At 40.1% G+C, this 22,221-nt stretch overlaps 1 protein-coding gene across 2 annotated transcripts in view; it reads left to right on the top strand.

Annotated features, from left to right (window-relative positions):
* LOC120730232 (copine-8-like) overlaps positions 1-22,221 on the top strand; it is a 90,574-nt gene that overhangs the window by 2,813 nt on the left and 65,540 nt on the right. For both annotated transcript variants that reach the window (XM_040026474.1, XM_040026476.1), the window contains exons 2-4: positions 13,326-13,366; positions 19,539-19,585; positions 20,575-20,678. In XM_040026474.1, the coding sequence (XP_039882408.1) occupies positions 13,326-13,366; positions 19,539-19,585; positions 20,575-20,678 (192 nt within the window). The remainder of the gene's footprint in view (positions 1-13,325; positions 13,367-19,538; positions 19,586-20,574; positions 20,679-22,221) is intronic.

Here is a 22,221-nt window from a genome sequence, read left to right as displayed (position 1 = left end):
AAAAGCCAAGTCCTGCATTGTAGGATTACTGCACTGCTTCATTGTTGTACACCAAACTGGCAGTCCTGGCATTTTCTTTTACCAAAGTTTGATATACTACATCATTTTGACATCGTTTTAGCTTGGTTTTCTTGTATGTTGATTTTAAAACAGGGGAAAAAAACCTACAGAGACAGATTCCTTGGATGAACGCATGCATTTTGTCTGGTTCTCTGAGCAGCTGCCTTATATTGGACTGTGGCAGAAATCAAGAACAGAACACCTATCTGAATCAGGTTATAGCTTAACATTGTTTTACTGTTTTTGTTTGTTTTTTGGTTAAGTGGATATTGGCTGTTAAATGCATCTTTCGTGTGAAAATCTAGTCCAATAATTCACTGTACTAGTTCATTTTTTTTGACAGAACAAACATGCTTTAGCTTTTTGATCTGCCCGAGGTGAAACCATTAATAGCCACACCAAAACAAAATTTACCAGTCCTCAGCTTGTGGAGAGTGTGATTTTCCCACTTTTGTGTTGACGAAGCTACTGAAGCATTCAGCCCAGATAGAGTCCGTCGCTGAGTGAAAGTTCCCTCACTCAATAAATCCAAACCGTCTCCGGACCCGTCACATGTGCAGTGAAGCAGCAGAAGTGACAGATTGATTAACTCAAGACAAATATGGTGTGTTAGTGAGAAGAAAACCCCCGCACAGCCATTTGCCTGAGTTTCCTCACTCATGATCACGAGGCCTTGATGACACAAACACAAGTCAGTGGAGTTTAACTCTGTGCGTGGACAGTAGACAGTGAGCGTGGCGAGTCTGTAGAGCTGCACAGGCAAATGAACCTTGCAGACAGTTGGGCGTTTTGGGAAGTGTTTGTAGGGAATGATGTTGGTGTTCGCGTCAGCTCGGCTGTCTTGTGATCTGAGTGGTCCACAGCGGAGAGATAGTCATGACCTTTGGGCACAAAAGCTACGAAGTGTATCCCTTTGAAGAATTGACGTGCTCTGTGTAGCTGTATTGAAGCCGGACGCCGACCTGCTGAGAGGCTGGTCGATGTGTCACAGCTGATGTTGCACTTTCCACGAGGAAGGTGAAGAAAGAGACAGAAAGAGTTAGTGGAGCAGGGAAGGAAACTATAGCATGCAGGTTTCTTAGATTTCTTTTATTTTAGTTCTAAATACAAATGGCTTAAAACAAAAAATAACTAGGTTTCTCTGGCTTTTATGAGAAGTGAAATAGCGTTGTTGTTTTTTCTCCAGTAAATTTAATGTCATTGGGAAGCACAGTTCAAGATTACTCAGCACCTGATAAAAGTCTGATAAAAGTGCAATCATCTGATTGGCTGCCTCTCGCAAACAGGTTTGAAATAGCAAGAGGGTGGAGCTTCTCTGCTTACAGCAGGAGCTCTGTGTCTGAAATGACCATATTAGGAATTTCCAGTGTCACCAACATCATAAAGAGGCAACAATAGAACAAAACGTGTGAAACAGTTTGAAACTTAAACTTTTGGCTGACAGGGATTTCTTTTATGCTGAATCCATTATTTTAAATGTTGTATTTAATATCAACATCCACCATAGTAACAGTAGTTGTATGACAGAAAACAGAGAAAAGTACAGCAGGTCCCCTTTAAAGCCTCTGTGTATGCTTTAAAAAGAAGCAATTTCTGGTACTGGTACTGAAATAACAGTAGCTTTCACTACCACTCTCACCCCAGGAGCCTGAGAAGAATGATGTGAAAGCAAAGAACACGCTGCGCTATTTTTCTTCAGTACGACTGTCTCATTTTCCACATACATAAACATGTAATCACACCAGCATTTTACACATTGAGGCTTTAAAGCTAGATAATGACTCCTTCACCGGAAGGCTCAGAATGGTACAGTCTCTGAAGATAAATTGTGGTTGGTGCTCTCGCTGTGGAGTCTGCAGAGATCTCCAACTGGTGCTGTGTTCTGCCAACAATTTAAACTCCTCTGTAATTACAAGAAAGAAAGCATGGCTGTGGTGAGGCTCATTTAGCAAACTAAAAGATGACACGTTTATTTGTCTGGTAACAGTGGAGCTTGGTCTTTGTGTAGCACAGCTGATTGGGGCTGGTTAAAGAAATTAGACGAGGATAAATTAAAATCGTTTGGTCCAGTAGAAATGAAGCTGACTGGTTTGACTGTGAATTACCTGTTAACCAGTTGGGGCTAATGATTAGAGCTAACATACAAAATGCTTTACGTCGTTGAAATATTACTTAGACATTTTGAGATTGCAGCAAAGCACCTAAGAAACAAGTTAAAAATATTAAAACATTTCAATTACATAAGATAAAAAATGTATAATTTGACCTTGACATATACAAAATGAAAAAGGACAATTTATTTTGTATCAATATACCATCTTTCAACTTTGATAGTAAAATAAAACAGGACCAAAAAGGTACACAGTAGCCACAAAGTACAAGATAGCAGTGACATTGCTGCTGAAGATCAATCCGGTCGTTCAGTCTGACGTCACTAGCCGTGTCTGGGCCTAAACTCCGCTGCAGGTCCATATATCAAACGATCACTATGGCATTACTGAGAGTTGAAAAACTGTCTAAAGTCTTTCATCTTTAATAAAATGATCAGCGTTCTGCTCTACCAGGTGTAACAATTGAGTATAACATCCAGGCATCCATGAAAACGGAATTTATGACATTTAATGGAGTTAGAAGTTAGCAGGGAGTTAGCTCGCTAGCTTCTATCTAAATACAATATATAGCATGTCCTGACTGCGGGGTTTTGGAAACAAATTAAAACGTACAGCTCTGTTATCACTTCCAACATAAATGAAGATAGAAAACTAAACAGCAGTGACGTTTGTAGGGTTACTGAAGTTGGGCTAGCTGGTATATAATGATGTGCTATGTGACCGCTAGCGACACAGCTATGTTAGCATAATATAAACAAGCTAAATTTTTTCCACTGATAAAAGTTAACGTGAGTGTTCTCGGTGGTCAGAAACAAATGTAATCGCATGGCAGGATGCTGTAAAAGGACCAAACTTCAGCCAGGAGAACAACTGAGATAATCCATTCACAATACGAGGTTAGTCATTCATATACTGCTGCATGGGCTGGGCTGTAGCTACATCCTAAGGTTTTAAAAACTGAGCTTAAATAAATGATCAGCGGTAATAAAAGCCGAGGGAGGTCAACAGTGATCAGTGACTGTTTTAGGAGCCTTTTGAGATTAAATAGAAGAAAATACAAAACATTAAACATGTTAACAACACAAAAGCCATATTAAATGCAGACTACTTTAGGCCCGGAAATAGGATTCGCCACGTCATCACTTAACGACCGGATAGGGGCTTCAGCTGCCTGCTAGGATATGAATGTTCTGTGGTTTTCACAAACTGGGAAAAGCTACCAGAGAAAACAGAAGCGCTGGTCTTCATTGTTTAGTTATGCATTATAATGTTCATTTACCCAGGAAATATCATAGATATCTAAATGTCAGTGGTGTGACTACACTGTATTCTACTTTGTATAATCACCATTTAGTTTACTTAACAATGAAAAGTTGCGTAAAATTATAGCTTGCCCACTTCAAATAACATCAGATCAAATGGAATGTGTTTACTATACAGTAATTACAATTTTCAAAGTCCAAAAAATGTCTGGAAAAAAAACCTGATTCAAATACAGACTAAAAGCCCAGGACTTAGTAAGCAATAAGCAAATAGTATCACATGAAGAAATAGAAAGATCAATATGGGTTTTTTGTAGCTTTTTTGTATAACCAATAAAGCTTTTTCCATTATAAAAGAACTGCACACAGTAGCAGGATCTGCAACTCTCACAGGTTATTTGCACATTGTTTCACAATCTAATCACAGGGCTAAAATGATTAAAAACAACAAAGAAAGTGTTGTCATGAGGGGGAGTATTTTCAGAGCAGCAAAGCTCTTTGTGGCTGTGCACACTCTTACTGTATAATGAGGTGCTAAAATTCCTTCTGTTACAGTTTATGTAATTGATCATGTTTTGTACTTTTTGTTTCAGTACCCGTTATTGCATACATTTCCACTACTGTTGTTTCCTCTTAATTGCTGCTTAGATCCACTGATTGCTAGTTAGCTCTAAAGAATTACTATTAAATCTTTAGTTCAAATAAAACTCTAATGAAGCTAAATGAAATGAAATCCGGCTAAGCTAATGTCATGTTTCCCCTCCGCTTCACTTCATCCTGCTTTACCTTGTTTCTTTGCTCCGTTCCACCTAAATTGTGAAGGATTTAGGGAGCAAAGAGCACAAAGCCAACAGATCAAGTTGGTCTCAGGTGGCGAGTCCTAACCGCAGGAAGGGTCGTGCTGGGTGGCTGCATTAATGAGTTTTCTGAAGCAGTCATTTGGTCTAATGAAGGCACCAGACAGCTGTCGGCTCTCAGGGGTAACCAGGTAAAGCTGGTTACCTCTGAGAACCGACATGCCTCCATCACATTACTAACCATCCCCCCCCCCCCCCCCACCTTTGTTCCTCTGCTTTCATCTTTTCCACAGCCACTTTCCTGCATCTGCGTGATTGCTGTGGACAGATTTGAAGACATCATGTTGATTAGTGTCCAGTATTTGATGCCTTTCTACTGAGCGCAATAGAGGATTTTTTATGCAGATTTATGCAGTATTCTAAGTTCTAAGAAGCATTACTTCCAGGCTGTAAATATTAAATACATTATATGGTATTTATTGCTAAAATCCATTAAAAGTCCTCTTCAGATAATATACAGATATGCACCTGTATCTACATGGGCTGCGTTGTTAAAGTGCGTGTATGACTGTCTCTTTGTTCTTAGATGATAAAAAGATTATGGGAGTGATGAAGAGGATGACCAGATCGGTGATCACAGACCAAATAAGACAAAAAACTAGAGATGTCGCCATTAACTGGCCAGGGACTGGAACTGTTGGGTTTTCAGAATTCCCTGATGGCTCTATGACCGATTGGCCAACCTCACATATGTCTAATTGTGACTTGGACCCATTCATGTTTGTGGAACATGCAGTCGCACAAACGCTTATCGCCACAAGCTAACATGTTGTTATGTCGTGGGAGTTTCTCACTGTAAATGACGACACAGCGTTTGCAGGAGAGCCATCACAAAATCTTTATAATAACAAACCTAATCAGACACTTATGCCACCCTCGCCCCGCTGAACAGGGCTAATAAATGCAAACAGACTGAAGCTAAAGCTGTCCAGAGCTCAGAGCCAGCCGCAAGACGAGAGTCTGGGTATGAAAAAGATCAAAAAGCTTGTTTGAGGAAACATTGTGGAGAAAAAGGTCGATGTCGTGTTATCTGGGGAAGCAATAAAAGCAATGGAAAATCATGTTAGTAACACTGAAATTTGTTTTGTTATATAAGCACGAGCCTGTTTTAGTTAGAAATGTCAAGTAAAGGTGAGAAGCAACTCATTTTCATTTAATTATTTCTATTTGTAATTATTTCTAGAAGAGCAGTTTATTTTCAGTGAGAGAAGATCCTGAAAGAAAACTGTAAAATTTCATTTCTTTTATTATGAAAACGAAATTTTGCATTGTAGAAAAGTTAATTTTTGCTTGTATTTTCTGTCAATTATAGTTTCTCGGAAGAAAATTGGTGTTGGCAGGTCACACTTAGGAAAAAAATAAAGAATCGGATAAAAAAAAAAAAACTGCAATCAATGTAGCTGCATATATCAATAATTTATCAATTATTATATTTATTTTATTTTTTGTCAAAAAGTCTATTCAAAAACCTGAAAAGGTTTCAGTTTACTTTGACACAGGAAAACAGAAAATCAGTCCTCACAGTGGCATCCTCAGCTGGGTCTGAATGTTTTGGTATTTTTGCTTAAAAATGACCTATAATCCTTAAAATGATTGCACATTAATATTCCGTTGATTGTCTCAATGGTTATTCAACAAATCGGCGGAGCTCTTCACAAAAACGGATACTCTTTCTCGACCAGTCTTAGAAACAAGTGTTGCTAAGTGCACCGAATGACCCGATTCAGTCGCTTGAATACAGATTCTTTGGCAGATCCATCATAAGCTATTATCAAAAATATATGGGCTAAAAATAGAATATAATGTAGCATGTGTGTAATGTAATTATGCAAATGACATTTAGAGGTTCTGGTGCGGCCTATAAAAAATGTCAGTACAATTAACATATAACCTCAGATTAATGTTTAGCTCCTGATTAAACTGCTGGAATCTTTGGGCTTTAAAAAACACAAAAACAAAAGTACAAATCGTACCTGAGAGGACATAAAACTTGACATTTCACAGCAGATTCACAAGAACTTGAAGGCATAAATCTTTGTAGTACCTGCCACATAGGTTCTGACCTTCACTCGAAGGAAATTTACCAGGACTTTGATCAAAAATGTAACCATCTTTTTTAAGTAGGGTGCTGTCATGGCAGCAGCTATTCTATTATATCTTGTCATAAATGACAAGGGAACCAGTTGAAATGCATAGTTCAGCTTACAAAGGTCCACAGCAGGAATGCATGCATATTGGATTGTGGTAGCAACATTCCTGCATTATTACTGGACTGAAGCTGGTTTGAAGCCGCCTCATTGGAGATATAAATGCCACCTTCTAATTGCATTAAAAAGACTGTTATCTTTGACCCCCCAAAAATCAGTTTCTCACCATTAGAGAAACTGTACTTTCACTAAAAGACATTAATAAGAGCATTGACCATGTTCTTCAGACTCATAAGTCATAGGTTAATTGTATCTTCCATCTATCATCTATAACACTCTTGTTTAATACTGGATCAATTTGTCATCTGAATTTTGGTTCCACCTTTGAACAGAGAGAGAAAATAGTTTGTTTGAAAAGTCTGGGTCCACATTAAACTCCATGTTTTTCTTACCCACCTGTCTTGCCTGACATCCTGCCTACACTGAAGCTCTATAAAAATCTCACCTTTTATTTTGCTCCTTCTATGATCCATCGCACTCAAGTGTAGCTATGGCCCGTAGGTTGTGCAAACAAACTCTGGGATCCTTAAGGATGGTCATTATAGAGGATTTATCATTCGTAGCAAGCAAAATATGCTTTGCTTGCTTTATAATAGCCATTAAAAATGTCCTTCTGTAACAATAGGAGCTTAAAGTGAAAGTGTTGTGAGACTTACTGATCTTTAGTTTGTAAAAAGCGTTCTCTTTAGTGGTAGCTCAACATTTAAAATATTAATAATGAAGCACACAACAAGGGAATTTTGTACCAGAAGAACTTTTTTTAAAGGCATTAATTTCATTTATAACCCTATTACTATATGATAACTAATAATCGTTTGACTTTTAAACATAACAAGAAATCGGACTTTTGTCCCCAGTTGCCTGCACTGAAAACATATGAAGAAGAAATCGTTTCATAGCAAAGATAAGAGGAATGTCGTTGTTCCAAAGTATTGTATGTTCACCTGAGGGGAATTTTCCTCTTATATGATTTAACATCAGAAGAAGAATAGGATGGATGGAACTTTGTAGTTCACATAAATATTTAAACTATGACAATGCAACACCATAGTTACAGTTTCACATTTTACATAATTTCTTTAACACCCATTATTGTAATTATGTCATACAACTAACACAGGCTACTCAAATTGTGGCTTCTTTTCGTAAAGCAGGACTCTCGTGGTTCATTATTGGGTGAACATCAGTTTCCCTTGAAGATACAAACCCCCCTCCCACTCAGAATCTGAGAAAATCGTTCATAGTTAAGAGAGTTTCTCAGGTGTTTCAAGGCTAAACTGATCAAACCAGCCGAGTAATCTCTGTAGCTTCGATTGACTGTATTGATCTGGAGTTATCCTCCTAGCAGCTTGTGCTGTTGGTTACAGCATCTTTCGTGGGAACTTCTTCATTAACTGATGTTACGGCTCTGCAGACGACTGCTGCTGCTCCGAACAACACTCGACACTCTTGGAAGGCAGATGTCAAGCTCCTGTGCTTGCGTGAGGTTACGCTGTAAAAGTAACCACCCACTCCGCAGTTGCATGGTATCTGACTTTAAGACAGGGGTCGGCAACCCTAGGCACGCGTGCCACAGCTGGCACGCGAAGGGTTAACTGATGGCACGACCATAGCTGGACTGGCCATCCGGCATACCGGGCATTTGCTCGGTGGACCGATGGTGATTTTTCGTTTTTATGGGCCGATGATTTTTTATTTTTTTTGTAACGGTATAAACAATGAAAGGTGGTGGATTGGCCAGATGCTGGCCGATGTGTAAAAATAACTCAGTTGTTTAGTGGTGGCTATGGCGGAGCTTCCACAGATTCAGTAACATTAGCAAGTGGTGGAGGCCAGCAGGTGAGGCAGGAGGAGGAGAGACCCGAGGCGGCCGCCGAGTGTCAGGTGAGCTGAACTTCAGGTAAGAAGTTATGACCTGCAGTCTGTCTGGGTCAGATATAAACCAAGTTTAGGTGGAGTTTATTTTCGTTGTGCTGACTTTTTACAGTCAGTTACAATAACTAGTACTGCGTGCTAGCTAGCATGACAGAGTTTCTATACAGCTGGGTGGGTGCTATGATGTTACTGATAGTGAACTTTATTTTATTCATAAGGTTAATTATTAGAGTTGGCGACAGTTTGTCTCGTAATTCAGCTAGAATGAAAAACGACACAAAGCTGGAGTTTTTCTGCATCTTTAAGCTGCACAGCTGCCTCTTCTTCTTTCATTCTCTCCCTCTCTTGTTGCTACTTCAATCATGAAACTGATCAACTTTTCTCTCTTGTTTGTTTATCGCCCACTTTGCGCCAGAAAGAGGAAACCAGCGGATGTCGCGCTAAACAACAGCAGCACGTTTAAGCTTGATCAGCTGTTGTTAGAATTAATTTAATATTACTTTCTAATATCAGCTGATGTTTGCTGGAGCCACAGCTGTAAAAGCTGCTGGTCATGAGGTTTGTATATCTGGTGAGAGGGAAACATGAAGATGAAACCAGGAGATGTCCTTACTGGATCATCAGAGCTGAACAGGTGATGGAGAAACAGGTTTACCTTTTAGGTGACATGAATGAGTTGAAGGGAAGTTATGAACTGTTTCTGAGAGACAAATAACACCAGGATCCTTTTTTTATGTAGCTGACAGCTGGTAACTGTGCAGGGGCGGGTCTAGCAAAGTTTTGCCAGGGGGGCCAGGTAGGGCATTAACAGGGGAAAGGGGGGCACAAAGAAATACTTTCTTATTTTCATTTAAAATGTCTGGTTTTTATTAAATAATTATCTGAAGCTTACAACCAAAGTTTTTATCTGATGTAAAATGTATAAAAATCATACATATACCGACAAAACTGTACATCACTGTCACAACAGCATTTGTTTTCATTCAAAGGCTCTATGGCTTTAATACCTGGTGGGCCAGTCTCTAGTCAAAATGCCCGATTTTTTTGTCCCAGTTCAGCCCTGGGCTCGACAATCTGAGAAGGTGCATTAAAAAATAAATGGCCGCAAATGAGCAAATTCGCTCGCATACACATTAGCTGTGCCGCGACTTAATGACGGTATCTTAGCTAACAACCCCAACTACCAGATTCAACTTGTAATTGGCTAAAAATGACTTAGCCTATCGGTGAGAGGGACGTTGTTAGCTTTCCACATTCCAACACTTCAGAAGCTTCAGGAGCTTTCTGCTCAGCACAGCATCAGCACCACAGAAATACACGGATACATCTGTAGACTCGAGACAGAATTCACAATGCGTTTTCAGGACTTTCAGGTGTTTGGACCAATGTTTTCTTTTCTGATCAAACCAGAAAGCTTTAATAAGCAGCTAGATTTGTCTCGCATTAACTGGCCGAGTTAATGCCAGTTAATGCAACATTGAAGCAGCTGGAATCCACAGCTGTGCGTGTTCATGGAGCTTGCATTTTCACCTGCTGGACATCACTACCTGACAAGTTTAACTATTTTCAGAACATTGCAGAGGCCTTATTGACAGTATCTCATGTTGTGACAGCCCTGTGGTCTCTCAAACTCTATGTGTACTTTTCTACTGAATTTGAGCAAGTTTTTTTTTTGTTACTGTATCTAGCAGCCTCGCTTCTGTCAGTCTGCCCCAGGGCAGCTGTGGCTACAACCGTAGCTTGCCTCCACCAGTGTGTGAATGTGAGAGTGAATGAATAGTGGAATTGTAAAGCGCTTTGGGTGCCTTGAAAAGCGCTATATAAATCCAATCCATTATTATTATTATTATTATCTGTATCCTTAATATTAACCCCAAGAATCTTGTCGAAACTAAGGAACCATCATTTGAAGGTGAATAATAAGCAGATAAACTATCAGACTTTGTGGGAACGGGCTTTTCCTGAGGAGAGGAAGGTTTTCCACATTGCCCTGTGAACACTTTCACCATTTTATATGCTTTAAATATGGTAGAAATTGTTTACTTTGCTTTAAAAAAAAACCCAACATCATTTCTGGTTAGAAATGCACATGTGTCATTAGAAAAAGAATACTAGCTGATTTCCCCAGGCTAGCACTCTCACTGCTGAAGGAAAATTTCATCTCAGATGCTCTCAAAAGATGGAAGTCCCCCATCCCACCCGCACATGCAGGTATTTAAAGCTCCAGCTGCCATGTTTAGGTGCCTGTTACATAACTGGCGGGATTTCAAATGTAATTCTGGTGTTGAAGAGGGACTGCTAGCGTAAATGTTTGATGAACAATGAGGCACTCTGTTTTGACCACCCAGACGTTTGCAAGGCTGCCTGTGCAGGAAAGGGCTTTTTAAAGAGTCCCCCCTCTCTCTGAGGGGCAGGTGGAAGCCCTCGGGTGTGTATGACTCATAGGGAGGTTACCGTATCCATAGAAGTGTGTGTATGTCTGCCTCCACACACACACACACACACACACACACACACACACACACACACACACACACACACACACACACACACACACACACACACACACACACACACACCACTTGGTGCTGTCTTTAGACTCTTGAGACACTCTGTTTTTTTCTGCTGCTTTTTTTTCTTCACTGCATCTTGTTTCCTGCCTCCACGCGTACTCCTCTGGGAGACAATCGGGTATACTATCCTCTTTATTGGACATTTATCTCATTTGGCAGGTGAAGTTGCCCACTTCTCACTCCTACGCAATCTTCCAGACTATCTGCCAGTCATAAAATACATCCCCGATATGACTAGGCTCAGTTCCATCGCTTATTATCATTTATTTAACATCTCAAAGCTCTCAAAGGGCCAGTGGGCGTGCCCTGACAGAGAAGCAGCAGAGCGTAGCGTTTTACCATCTGGGTAGCAGTGGGATTAGCACAACACGAGTGCCTGATCTAGATACATCACTAGCCATCAATGGCTTCAAGTCACTCGCTGCTTGTCACACAGGACAGGATGGGCGACTGAGTGCTTACCCTGCAGCTAGCTTGATAGCAGCGGGCTCTCTCCCCGTTCTTCCCCTTCAACTTTTGTTCCCTGTGAGCCGTGCACAATATGGACAAAGTCGTGCTGCTGTGATTATCACAGTTTAAATTCATACACCACACAACGGCCTTCTTTTAAAGAGTCTAAATCTGATTTTTGTTTCTTACGTACATGTTACAGTTGACCTCAGCAATCATGCTATGACTCAGTTCAGATTTAGTTCTTGTCAGTAATAATAGATTTCAGTGATGACCATTTCAAAGTGGATCATGACCTCAAAAGCCTGTTAAAAACTTCATTTCTTTTTTCTTTTCACTGCCTGAGACAGCACAAACGCTTGAGCTCATCATCCTTTTAAATCTGTCTGTAGGTGTGGCTTGTTTTGTATTTATTTTTGTCTCCTATTGTATATTTGCCAGTCCCCACACTTTAGAAATGTGTAGTATTTCATTGCTCTAATTCTCTGCTAATTACAAGCTATTATTGATTTTTAAACTATGTTTTTCTTTTAAAATGCAGATAACATAATCCCATCCAACAAACCCGGTTGTTTGCTATAGACAAAAGTGTTAATCTGTCTGTGTCTCTTTGTTACACTGATTCTTGGTTTTAGATTGTACATTTGTGGGGGGTTTTTCTTCTGATCATGCGAGTATTGAGCCCACATTATGCAAAAAATTGTCCAGTTTGAGAATAGAGTCGAAATTTTGAGATCAAACTCAAAAGGTTTTTCTGCAAATAAATTCAATATACCAAAAAGTCGAAATGTGGGGGTCAAGTTGTTGTTCCCACGGCTGTTATACTCTCTGTGAAATGCTACAAAATACTTCAAATTCGGTTTTAGTAATAAGGAAATATTTCTCTTTTGTGCAAAGTGAGAAATGCTTTGATGCGACGATTACAGCCTCATGCCGTAAAGATGCAGTATGTTGTATCACAACACGCAGTAAGAGAGCTCTACACAAAGACTTTTGCATAATAACTTGACTTTATTCTGAAAATATTGTTCATAAAAAGCCAAGTAAACTTACGCATTACCAAGAATCTGAGTTACATTTAGTGCAAGACACTGGAAACTGGGTGGTGCTGTAAAATACTGTTGACCAGGCTACTCGTACTATTTAGCCTTTCTGGTTTGCTCAATGAAAGCTTTATGAAGTTCTAATGTAACATTTGGCAGGAGTACAAGCTGAGGGAATAAGCGAAGGGTTTGTTTTAGCCCCTTGGGTTGTTGTTGGACTTCTGACTACCTCCTCCTGAGACCTCAGGACACTGTGAAGCAACTGACACACAGTTTAAACCACAAATGCTCCACCTCTGCTGACGTAACACGCCAGGTCTCCCTATCCTTATTCTGAGCTCGAGCTGCTTCTTGATTTCCTTATACACAGGTCTTAGGCATCTGCACCTTGTCATCTTCATTTGAATATTTAATTCCTTCAGAGCTGTCTTACTGTGGGATATCTCAGAAGCGCCGAGCATCTGCTTCGTGATGGAGCTCTTCGGTGCATTTATCCGTGCCCGTGCAGTGCCGGGAATGTCATGTAAATTTGATGGCAGCTTCCACAGTTGCTTCTGGCACTCCGGGAGAGTGCAAAAAAGTGAAAAATGCATCTTCTTTTCTGCTGTTTTTCCTGTATGTTTAAAATATAAATGGGCTGCACTTCAAGCTTGATTTGTACCGCTGCAGTGTGACTGGGTGAAATGGCTTTTGTTAATCAAGTCGTCGGAGGATTCTGAGAAAACCAGTTGTTGGGGTCAGAATGGGAGCTAATTAAGGAAAATTTAATGATGTAATAAATTTGTAGTTGCTCTTTATTTGTTGAAGTAGGACAGCTGAGTAATTAATTTTTTACGTTAATGGAAGTCTTTGTTTTCTTTCTCTCTCTGTCTTTCTCCTTTCTTTAGGAACCTGCTGGATAGAGACACGTTCTCCAAGTCAGATCCAAGTAAGCTTGTCTCTTATCACTCTCTCTGTGACACACATGTGCACACAAACAGATCAGTGCAACAGCTCCCAGCAGACCTAACACAAATCCACAGACACATATATACGCACTCTCTCATGCACGTGTACAGGTGGATTTTAAATTCTACAGGCAAACAGACACAACCGCAGACAAACATCCACCACATGCAGGCAGATTTGGTACTGTGCAAACACAGCTTGCATGCACTACACATGGACACACACACTCTGCCTCGCCTGTGTGAATCAGTAGACATTTGCATATGTCAGGGGTCGTATTCGTCACTGTTCTCTGCTCCCAGTGTGAGTGAGGGGAACCAGATCATCTTCACACACAAACCAGCCGCTTCCCTCCTACAGATTAAACGGCACACATACACACTCCTCACTCACTTGATAGCAGGGGTTCAATTTGGCAACTGGTCCAGTGGTTTTTAAAGGCCCAGTGTGCAATCCAACAGCAATTTGCCTCAGTAGACGGACATTAAGAGCAGGATGAGAAGTCCATTTATTAAGAAAAAATTTTTAATAAATGGACTTCTCATTTCAAAGAAGGGTTTTATGTTTAGGCAAACTGTTAACACACAGGCTCTCTATCAGAACTTCATTCTTTTCTGTTACTGACTGAAACGAATTGTCACATCAACACCAGTGAAAACAAGATAACCAAACAGACACGCTGCTTCAAAAATGGAAATTAATGTTGGTGGTATTTGTTCTTCATATCTCATACACTGTCACATTTGAACCCAGAGTCCTTCTATGCTGCATTTATAATATTAACGAATAGCAGGAATACAGGCATCATCTTCAGACGTACCTATAGAATTTTTAATTGGGGGAACAACAGGCTTGGTTTTCTTAAATAAGTACTGCAGTGCATTTTTGTTATTTAGAAAAGACGAGCAATGTTGGTACAACTGCATCTTCCTATTTTGAAGTTTGGTGGAGGGGCTAAAACTATTGTTATGTCAAGAAAATCAAAGCAATTCCTGTGAAATTTGGGGAAAACAAACAAAAGGAAGATATGAGCAAATGCTGGTTTGACCCTTCAATAAGCTTGTCTACATAGGGTTAGAGACCACAGGGTTAGATACCAGTCGGCAACCCCCAGCACAACCCAGTATCGTGGCCCACTGGCATGCAGAAGCTGCAGTACCAGCAGCGGGGAATGTTTTATGTTAAGTCAATATGAAAATAATGGCAGGAAAACATAAGAGATGATTAAGCTAGGTGGTTAAAATGTAAATATTAACCACAAGCATAATCGTTTGTGGCATAGAAGGACCCTGGAACCTACTTCATACTTTCCTTAGTCACGGCTGCTTGGCTATTGTTCCAATCTTGCTCTAAAAAATTAAAAAAAAAAAAGATTTCTCTTACTTTTTTATTTTTTCTATCAATTGATATCAGTGTCAATTTTCCTCTGTATCAACTGGCACTGGTATCAAGTTTGAAATTCTTGTACTGTGACATCCTTGATAGGGGACGGATGGGGTTGTTGCTGTGAAAAGTGAATCCAAAGAGGAAGCACCTTAAATTTGGATTCTTTGTAACGGCTAGCTAGAGGTGACACCTCTGGTTTCAAAAAGAAGTCAGACTGCACAGAAGTCCAAGGAACAGACCAGTTTGGTTCCCTTGATCACAGTCGAAGCTTGATGGTCTCATTCACTAGTTCCAACTCTCCTTAAATATAACGTTATGTTTGTTTTTTTAAATTATGTCTAATTTTGAAATCAAATACACAAGCAGAGTATGATTTAAGGCATTTCTGCTTTGACTGACAGTTGGATTAACAAATATGCATTTAATGACATTTACAAATCATCAAATGCAGATGGCAATGACTTGTTGATGATTGTTGCGATGGCCCATAATGGAAAGAATTGTCAATATGTGATTCTAAACAATATCTGAGAAACTCAATAGCTTTGTTTGTCCTAAACACTGTGTACAGATCCTCTCATAGACAGACACACATGCTCAGACAGGCTTAGGGATTGTAATGCATTTCCTTGTTGTTTTCATCTGTCATTCCTACTTTGTTTTCACTAGCAAACTGTGACACTCATGCCTGTTAACAGCCCGCTAAAAATAACCACGATTGAGAAAAAAAAATACTCCACATTTACATGAAATCTTAAAAGTTAAAATCATTTTTTAACCTCTGATCATCCGTGGTTTGTTTATCCTTCGTTTCTTTAGCTGAATTTCCTAAATATTAGCACTTTAGCACCTGAGCGCTGCACAGCAAGCACTAGCGTTTCTCCTTGGTTGGTGGTGTGTGAACCCATAATTGATGAGCTTCCAGAATTGCGGATTGGACCTTTAAATGTCAGATAGTGAGAAAGGAGGATGAGCATCCCTGCGTTTATGCAAGGAGGCACTTGTGCTGCGTCCATGTCTCTGCTCTGCTGACAGCACTGGCCCCAGTCACACAGCATTAGACCGCATCGGCAGAGCCACGCTCACACTCACATGCACACACAAAAGCGCACACATCCAGGGCCTCGGGCAAGCTCACGTACCATATTCATATTAGCTCATAAAACTGAACAACAGTCCAGTGTTTCTCTTTGGTGCATGCTTGTGTGCTTTTATGTGTGTTTGTGTTTTAGCAATTGTTCCCGCGGTGCGTGGATGTGCTTTGATCACACTGTTTCGACAATTGGGAAAAGCCCATTAAGAAGACGGGAACATTATCAAACTGTTTATGTTAAAAAAAGTAGCATTTGTGGTGCCTTTGTCAATCTCTTCCCCCCCCTTAATTAAGGAAGAGTTAAAAGTACTGATGGTGAGGACGTATTGTGTACGGGTGTATGATCAATGGCTTTTTTTCTCTGCACATTCACATGGAGACCATGTGTCATCCGGTCCTTCATAGAGAGATTAAAGGATGACTGTATATTCAACCAGCTGAGCCCTAGCGCACTGCACTCTGTACACTATGCAACTTATACAGACTCCAGACTGACAGACTGCCAAAACACAGCAAGTTTGAACACTTCTGCAGCCACACAGGAGGCGGGAATAAATTAGGACATGTTTTTTTTGAAGTTTGCACTCAAATTCAGTGTGAAATTTGTGAGGTGGGGAAAAAACCCATAAAATGTACAAAACATTATTATTAATAGCTTATCTCGATCTTGACTCGACTCCAGGTCTATTCTAAACGATTAAATGTCAGTTTTGTGGTGGGTGGGACTTTATCAGCAAATCAGCCTAACCTGATGTTGCAGGAAGATTTCTAAATCTTCATTTGAAGCTAACAAAACAAAGATTTTCACTAACGGCCACGAATGCTAATGAATACATGATTGCACTAGTCATGTGATATCATCAGTTGATGACAGCTAATGCATTCACTTAGGCATAAATTTACAATTAATTAATGCTATAGTTAATTATAACGCAAGCCGTCTCAGTGGAAGGTGTTCCTTTAATAATCAGATGTCACAAAAATAAGTCTCTGGTCTGTCTGATTGCGGTTTTTTTCTGTTATTTTTTTTCTGAGAGGACCTTTCTGTTTTTAATCTTTTATAAATAGAAGCCTCAGTCCTTTAGACGTATTTATTTCCATCTTCACCCTTAATGCTTGATGATATCAAGAAAGTATCAGAAACTGCAAATTAATAAATATGTATACCTTCATTATATACAAATAACCGTAATATCAATCGCCTCCGCCCTTTCCTCACTCCTCATGCCACTGCCATTCTCGTCCATAATCTTGTTATCTCTCGAATTGACTACTGTAACTCACTATTATTTGGCCTTGCACAAAAATCTATTAACAAGCTCCAACGTGTCCAGAACTCTGCTGCCCGTATTATTACTAGGACTTCCTCTACCCACCACATCTCCCCAATCCTGAAGCAGCTTCACTGGCTCCCGGTTAAATTTCGCATCCATTTTAAAATAATCCTCTATACATTTAAGGCTATTCATTCTCTCTCTCCACCATACCTCTCCGATTTAGTACAGATGAACTTCCCATCCCGGTGCCTCAGATCTTCATCTTCTCTTTCTCTCTCTGTTCCTTCCGCTCGTCTGATTACAATGGGGGGCGGGGCTTTTAGTTGCTCTGCCCCTCGACTTTGGAATTCCTTACCCCCCGACCTCAGAAATATTAGTTCATTCCCTCTTTTTAAGTCCACCCTCAAAACTCATCTGTTTAAAATTGCTTATGTTTAAACCTCTGTATGCTCTTAACTTTTATCTGTTATTCTTATTATTGTGTATATTTCCAGTTTCTGTGTTTTTATCTGTTGTACAGTGTCCTTGGGTGCTTTGAAAGGCGCTATTTTTAAATAAAATGTATTATTTATTTTACTGTATTTCTTATCTGTATTATGAACCTTTGAATTTAAGAGCTGCTGGTGCAAGTGAACCTCTTACAGAGTTTATATAGCTGATATATGCTTTACTTAGGTAGGTAAACTCACTGAGACCAAGTTCTCATTTGCAAGAGAGACCTGACTCAGCACATGAAATGAGAAGAGGAAATGTAGCTGTAAGCAGTGATCAGAGGGCCGACTGCATACTCCCTATCATTTCCCATGTGGGAAAAATGATGAAAGTAAGAGGCATATTTTTTTAAAATGAGGATTACAATAATACTGGTCTGTGCGAATCCTGTTTGTTTCCTGAGCTTCTGGTGACTTGACTCATTTTCATTCTTGATTACATAGAGTCGTTAATGTAGAGTGCCACTGTTTCTATCTAGTTGTTGGTTGACTTTTGTCAGAGTCAAGAAAAACTTTTTTAGACACAAATAATCATGTTATCTTGTTAAATAGAGACTTCCTGTTAATATTGCAGTTGGGCTGAACTCCGTCTTTCTCTAGCATTAATGTTTTTGTTTAATTATTAGCCGTTAGCCAGTATATAATATTGCTAATAGTTAAACCACTAACAGTAAAACGGGAGCTGTAGTGGCCCTCAACGAATTTCTTATAAAAACTGGGGCATCAGTCTTTAACATGCTTTGCCGAGTTTGTTGCGCTGCTGTTTGTGTGTTCAGCTGCTAGTGAGGGGAGGGGCTGTGTCCCCGCCTGTCTGCAGCAGTACTGTGTGGAGTTGTGTGTCAGCTGAAGGCATATCAAATAAAATAAAATAGATTAAATAAAATATTCTGTGTTGGTGTTGGTTTTGTGACATACCAATTGGAGACTTGTCAGGAGCTAGGCCTAGCTTAATGCATAAACTGTTTCGTTGTTCTCTTTGAATCTAATGGAGAAAATACGTTATATTTTCAAAGTGATGTTTTTAAGAGTTTTAAGTAGCGATTGAGCTTTCATCATTAGAAAAGCATTTACTGAGGTCAAAAAGCAACTGAGGGTGGTTTAACGACTTCTGTGCAACCAACCAAACAGTGACGCTTCCCCCTGCTGGCCGTTAGCAGGAATGCCAGTTAACGGCACTTTCACATCGGCTTCATTTTTCAGACCCGGACACAACATCCAACTTTTTATATACAGTCTGCATTTTTAAAATTCTGTGGTAATGCTCCCTCCTTTACTTGGTCAACCTCATCACCATGTCAGTACACAAAGCAGTTGCTGAGGTATGACCTCATTTTCAGTTTCATAGCTTTGCTGTTGGAATTGAAAACGTATCCATAACTTAAGTGCTTTGTCAGCATTAGTTTTCCACCATTCAACTATTCACTCTTCAAACAAATTTACAAGTGTGTGAGCTCAGAGGTTTTATGCGCTGGTAGATGACAGGTGGGTGTAAGTACAGTATTGGCTGCTCGAATCCAAATGATATGTCATGTTATTGCTACCCGATTGCCTCGCTCTCTTCCCACAAGTGGTCACTCATCAAAACACACTCAAGACTCCTTTGGATGAAGATCCTCAAATGTCAATAAGGAGGACTTTCCTGCATTCACACACTCACCACTCCCAGCACCATCATCCTCATCCTCCTCTTCCCTCCTTCCTCTTCTCCTCTCTGAAATATCACCATGCTACAAGGCAAAAGTTCGAGTGACATTTAATTAGGGAGTTTTCCTCTCATGCTGGGGTCCAGAGGGGCGGACTACCTCTCAGCTGACATCTTAGCATTGTTTTGTTCACTGTTAAATACCCTTCAGTCAATCTGACTGTCTCCTGTCTCTTTTCCCTTCCCTGCTTCTAATTCAACAGTTTGTGTCCTGTACACTCAAGGAATAGCCAACAAAGAATGGAGAGAGGTGAGTACAGCGGTGGGATTGTGAAGGCATTGTGTATAAATGGCAGCAGTGCAGCTTTTCAGTGAGTCACGCTAAAGCCGTTTAAATCCTTTTTTTTCAAGTTTGCCTGTGGGCCATTTGTTGAATGATGAAACAATTGCTAGTAATGGTGCTTTTGGGACAGTTGTGTTAGTTTGAATTGACCAAATTTAACCAAGCTCACTCTGTTCTTGTGCTTTCTTGTGTTAATGATAGAATCTTAACAGTTATGTGCAGACATTTCTTTTTGGAAAGCATGAAAATGTTTAATTATGTTGTTGTCATTTGGTGCGCATCCATATTTATCCATTTGTGTAATTAAACTAGCTTAGCGAGTGCTATGTGGGCTAGAGATCTTTACAGGCCATCTTTCAGGTGTCAGTGAGACCATGGCCTGATTTGGACTAATGCAATAAATCTATGCTGTAACTTTCCACATAACTTGAGATGCACTTCCCGAGAAATGTAACTACATGTCGGGTCGACGTTCAGTCTGCGACGACTGAATTACTTGTGCATGGGTCATAAAATTGTCTTTGCTACTATAAGATGAGACTATAAATATGAGTAAGGTTATGCTGCTGTGCTCCATCATTGCATTGAGATATTCCCGTGACAGTTAAGGAGAAAGGCACAGTTTCGGGAAACACTAATATGATTCCATTCACAAAACGTCTTCTTATCCCAAGTCAAATAGCACACACAATATCTCATGTGACCAAGTTAGAGTTCCTGGTGAATAAATGAATGAACAAGAAAGCAGTTTTTAAAGGAGTGGCACATGTTGTGTATGTGCTGAAGGGGAAATTTAAATATTACGATAATTAGCCTAGTTTCATGAAAAAGTGTCTGACATGAAGCTGGTGTGCTTATATGCTGTATGATTCAGATTGTCAGTTGTCAATGTCAGTGTGTCCCGCCCCCTTATTGCTCCCAGTAATAAAATATCACCTCTGTCATTTCCCTTCTAGTTTGGTAGGACAGAAGTCATCGACAACACCCTCAACCCCGACTTTGTCCGCAAGTTCATCCTTGACTATTTCTTCGAGGAGAGACAGAATCTACGCTTTGACCTGTAAGTTAACAGCTGACTTATCCGTGCTAATGTGTGCGCGCGTGTGTTTGTTATTGTGTACTAGCGTGTGTTGCGCAGGCACGGGTGCTGCTCTGTGTGGGGCGAAGTTGAGTTAGGACTGAAATATTCATGGCTTGCGCTGAGGGAGATGTACGTCTTCTCTCTTCTAAATAAAAGACAAGTTTTCGTGCCACTTTTTCACCAGCGTTTTCATTTTGAACTCATCCCATTTGTTCGTTGCTTTGTGACAAAATAGGGCCAGATGGCCGCGGTGAATCACACATTTTTTTGATGTCTATGATTCGCTTGTTGTTGGTTATTTCATCTTGGGTTCTACTAAAAAGACAAGTTTGTCATAGAGATATTTTAAGAGCGTCAACATACCACATCTGCCTTTTTTTTTTTTACCCCCAGCCTTGTTTTTCTAAATGTGAAGTGCTGTGTGGTGTGCATAAAAGCCCTTATGAGAGTAACAAATGACCTCCTTTTAACAGCAGATGCAGAAGATTGCTCGGTCTTAATCCTTTTAGACCTAAGTGCATCGTTTGACACAGTTGATCATACAATTTTAATTGACTGCCTTAAGCACTGGGCGGGTATCTCTGGGTCAGTGCAGAGTTTCTTGCCGCTCACATAGAAGTTGTTATGCTAAAGGAGCTGATTTTTTTTCATCTGCCACATCAGAAAACAACCGACACCTTCCCTCAAGACCCCCTCCTGTTCTTTCCCCCTCCCCACCTTTCCTGCATGTAATTTTGCACTCTTTGCAGACATAATTTGTACGCTCATTAAAATTCAGAATATTTCCTGGTGTGTGAGTTTGTGTCACAACAGGCAACACACAAATTTGACGAATACATTAATATTTTTTTAATCCAGAGTTTTGATCTAAAAACATCGGCTCACTTTATGGCAACACTTTGTTTTGACTCGCTGACTTTAGAGATCACACTAAACCTTCTACAAACCTTTTATAAATACATACTCCTGGGTTGGCTGTAGCTCAGGAGGTAGAGCAGGTCACCTACTGATCGGAAGGTTGGAGGTTTGATCCCAAGCTCCTCCAGTCTGCATGCCAAGTATCCTTGAGCAAGATACTAACCCCAAGTTGCTCTCCGTATGAATGTGTGTGAGTGTAGTTAGAAAGCACTCAGTATAGAGGTAGTGCTTGTGAGAATGGGTGTGACTGGGTGAATGTGGTGTGTTGTATAGAGCACTTTGAGTACTCCGTTTTGAGAGTAGAAAAGCGCTATATAAGAATCAGTCCATTTACCATTTACAATATGTAATAATAAATTACCAGTGGGAAAAAGCTGACCTCAGAGGAGTGAGTTGTGGTGGTGGTGGACTGATCTGCATTGGCACACTGCATTGGTGCGGGTGGACCACAATAAACCGTTTAATAAGTTTAATCCAAAGGCTGTGCTTGTGCGCATGTGACTGACTATGAGTAGGCATTGCTAGTCTGTTGGTAGAAAAGAAGCTGATGAATAACTGTGATTGCGAAGCATGAATCACATGGCTAAAGCAGATCATCTCTTTA

Source organism: Simochromis diagramma, unplaced genomic scaffold (genome assembly GCF_900408965.1).
Source record: "Simochromis diagramma unplaced genomic scaffold, fSimDia1.1 OVJJ01000293.1, whole genome shotgun sequence".
NCBI classification, from domain to species: domain Eukaryota; kingdom Metazoa; phylum Chordata; class Actinopteri; order Cichliformes; family Cichlidae; genus Simochromis; species Simochromis diagramma.
The sequence above is the reverse complement of the archived record's forward strand: the minus strand, read 5'-3'. Positions and strand labels throughout refer to the sequence as shown.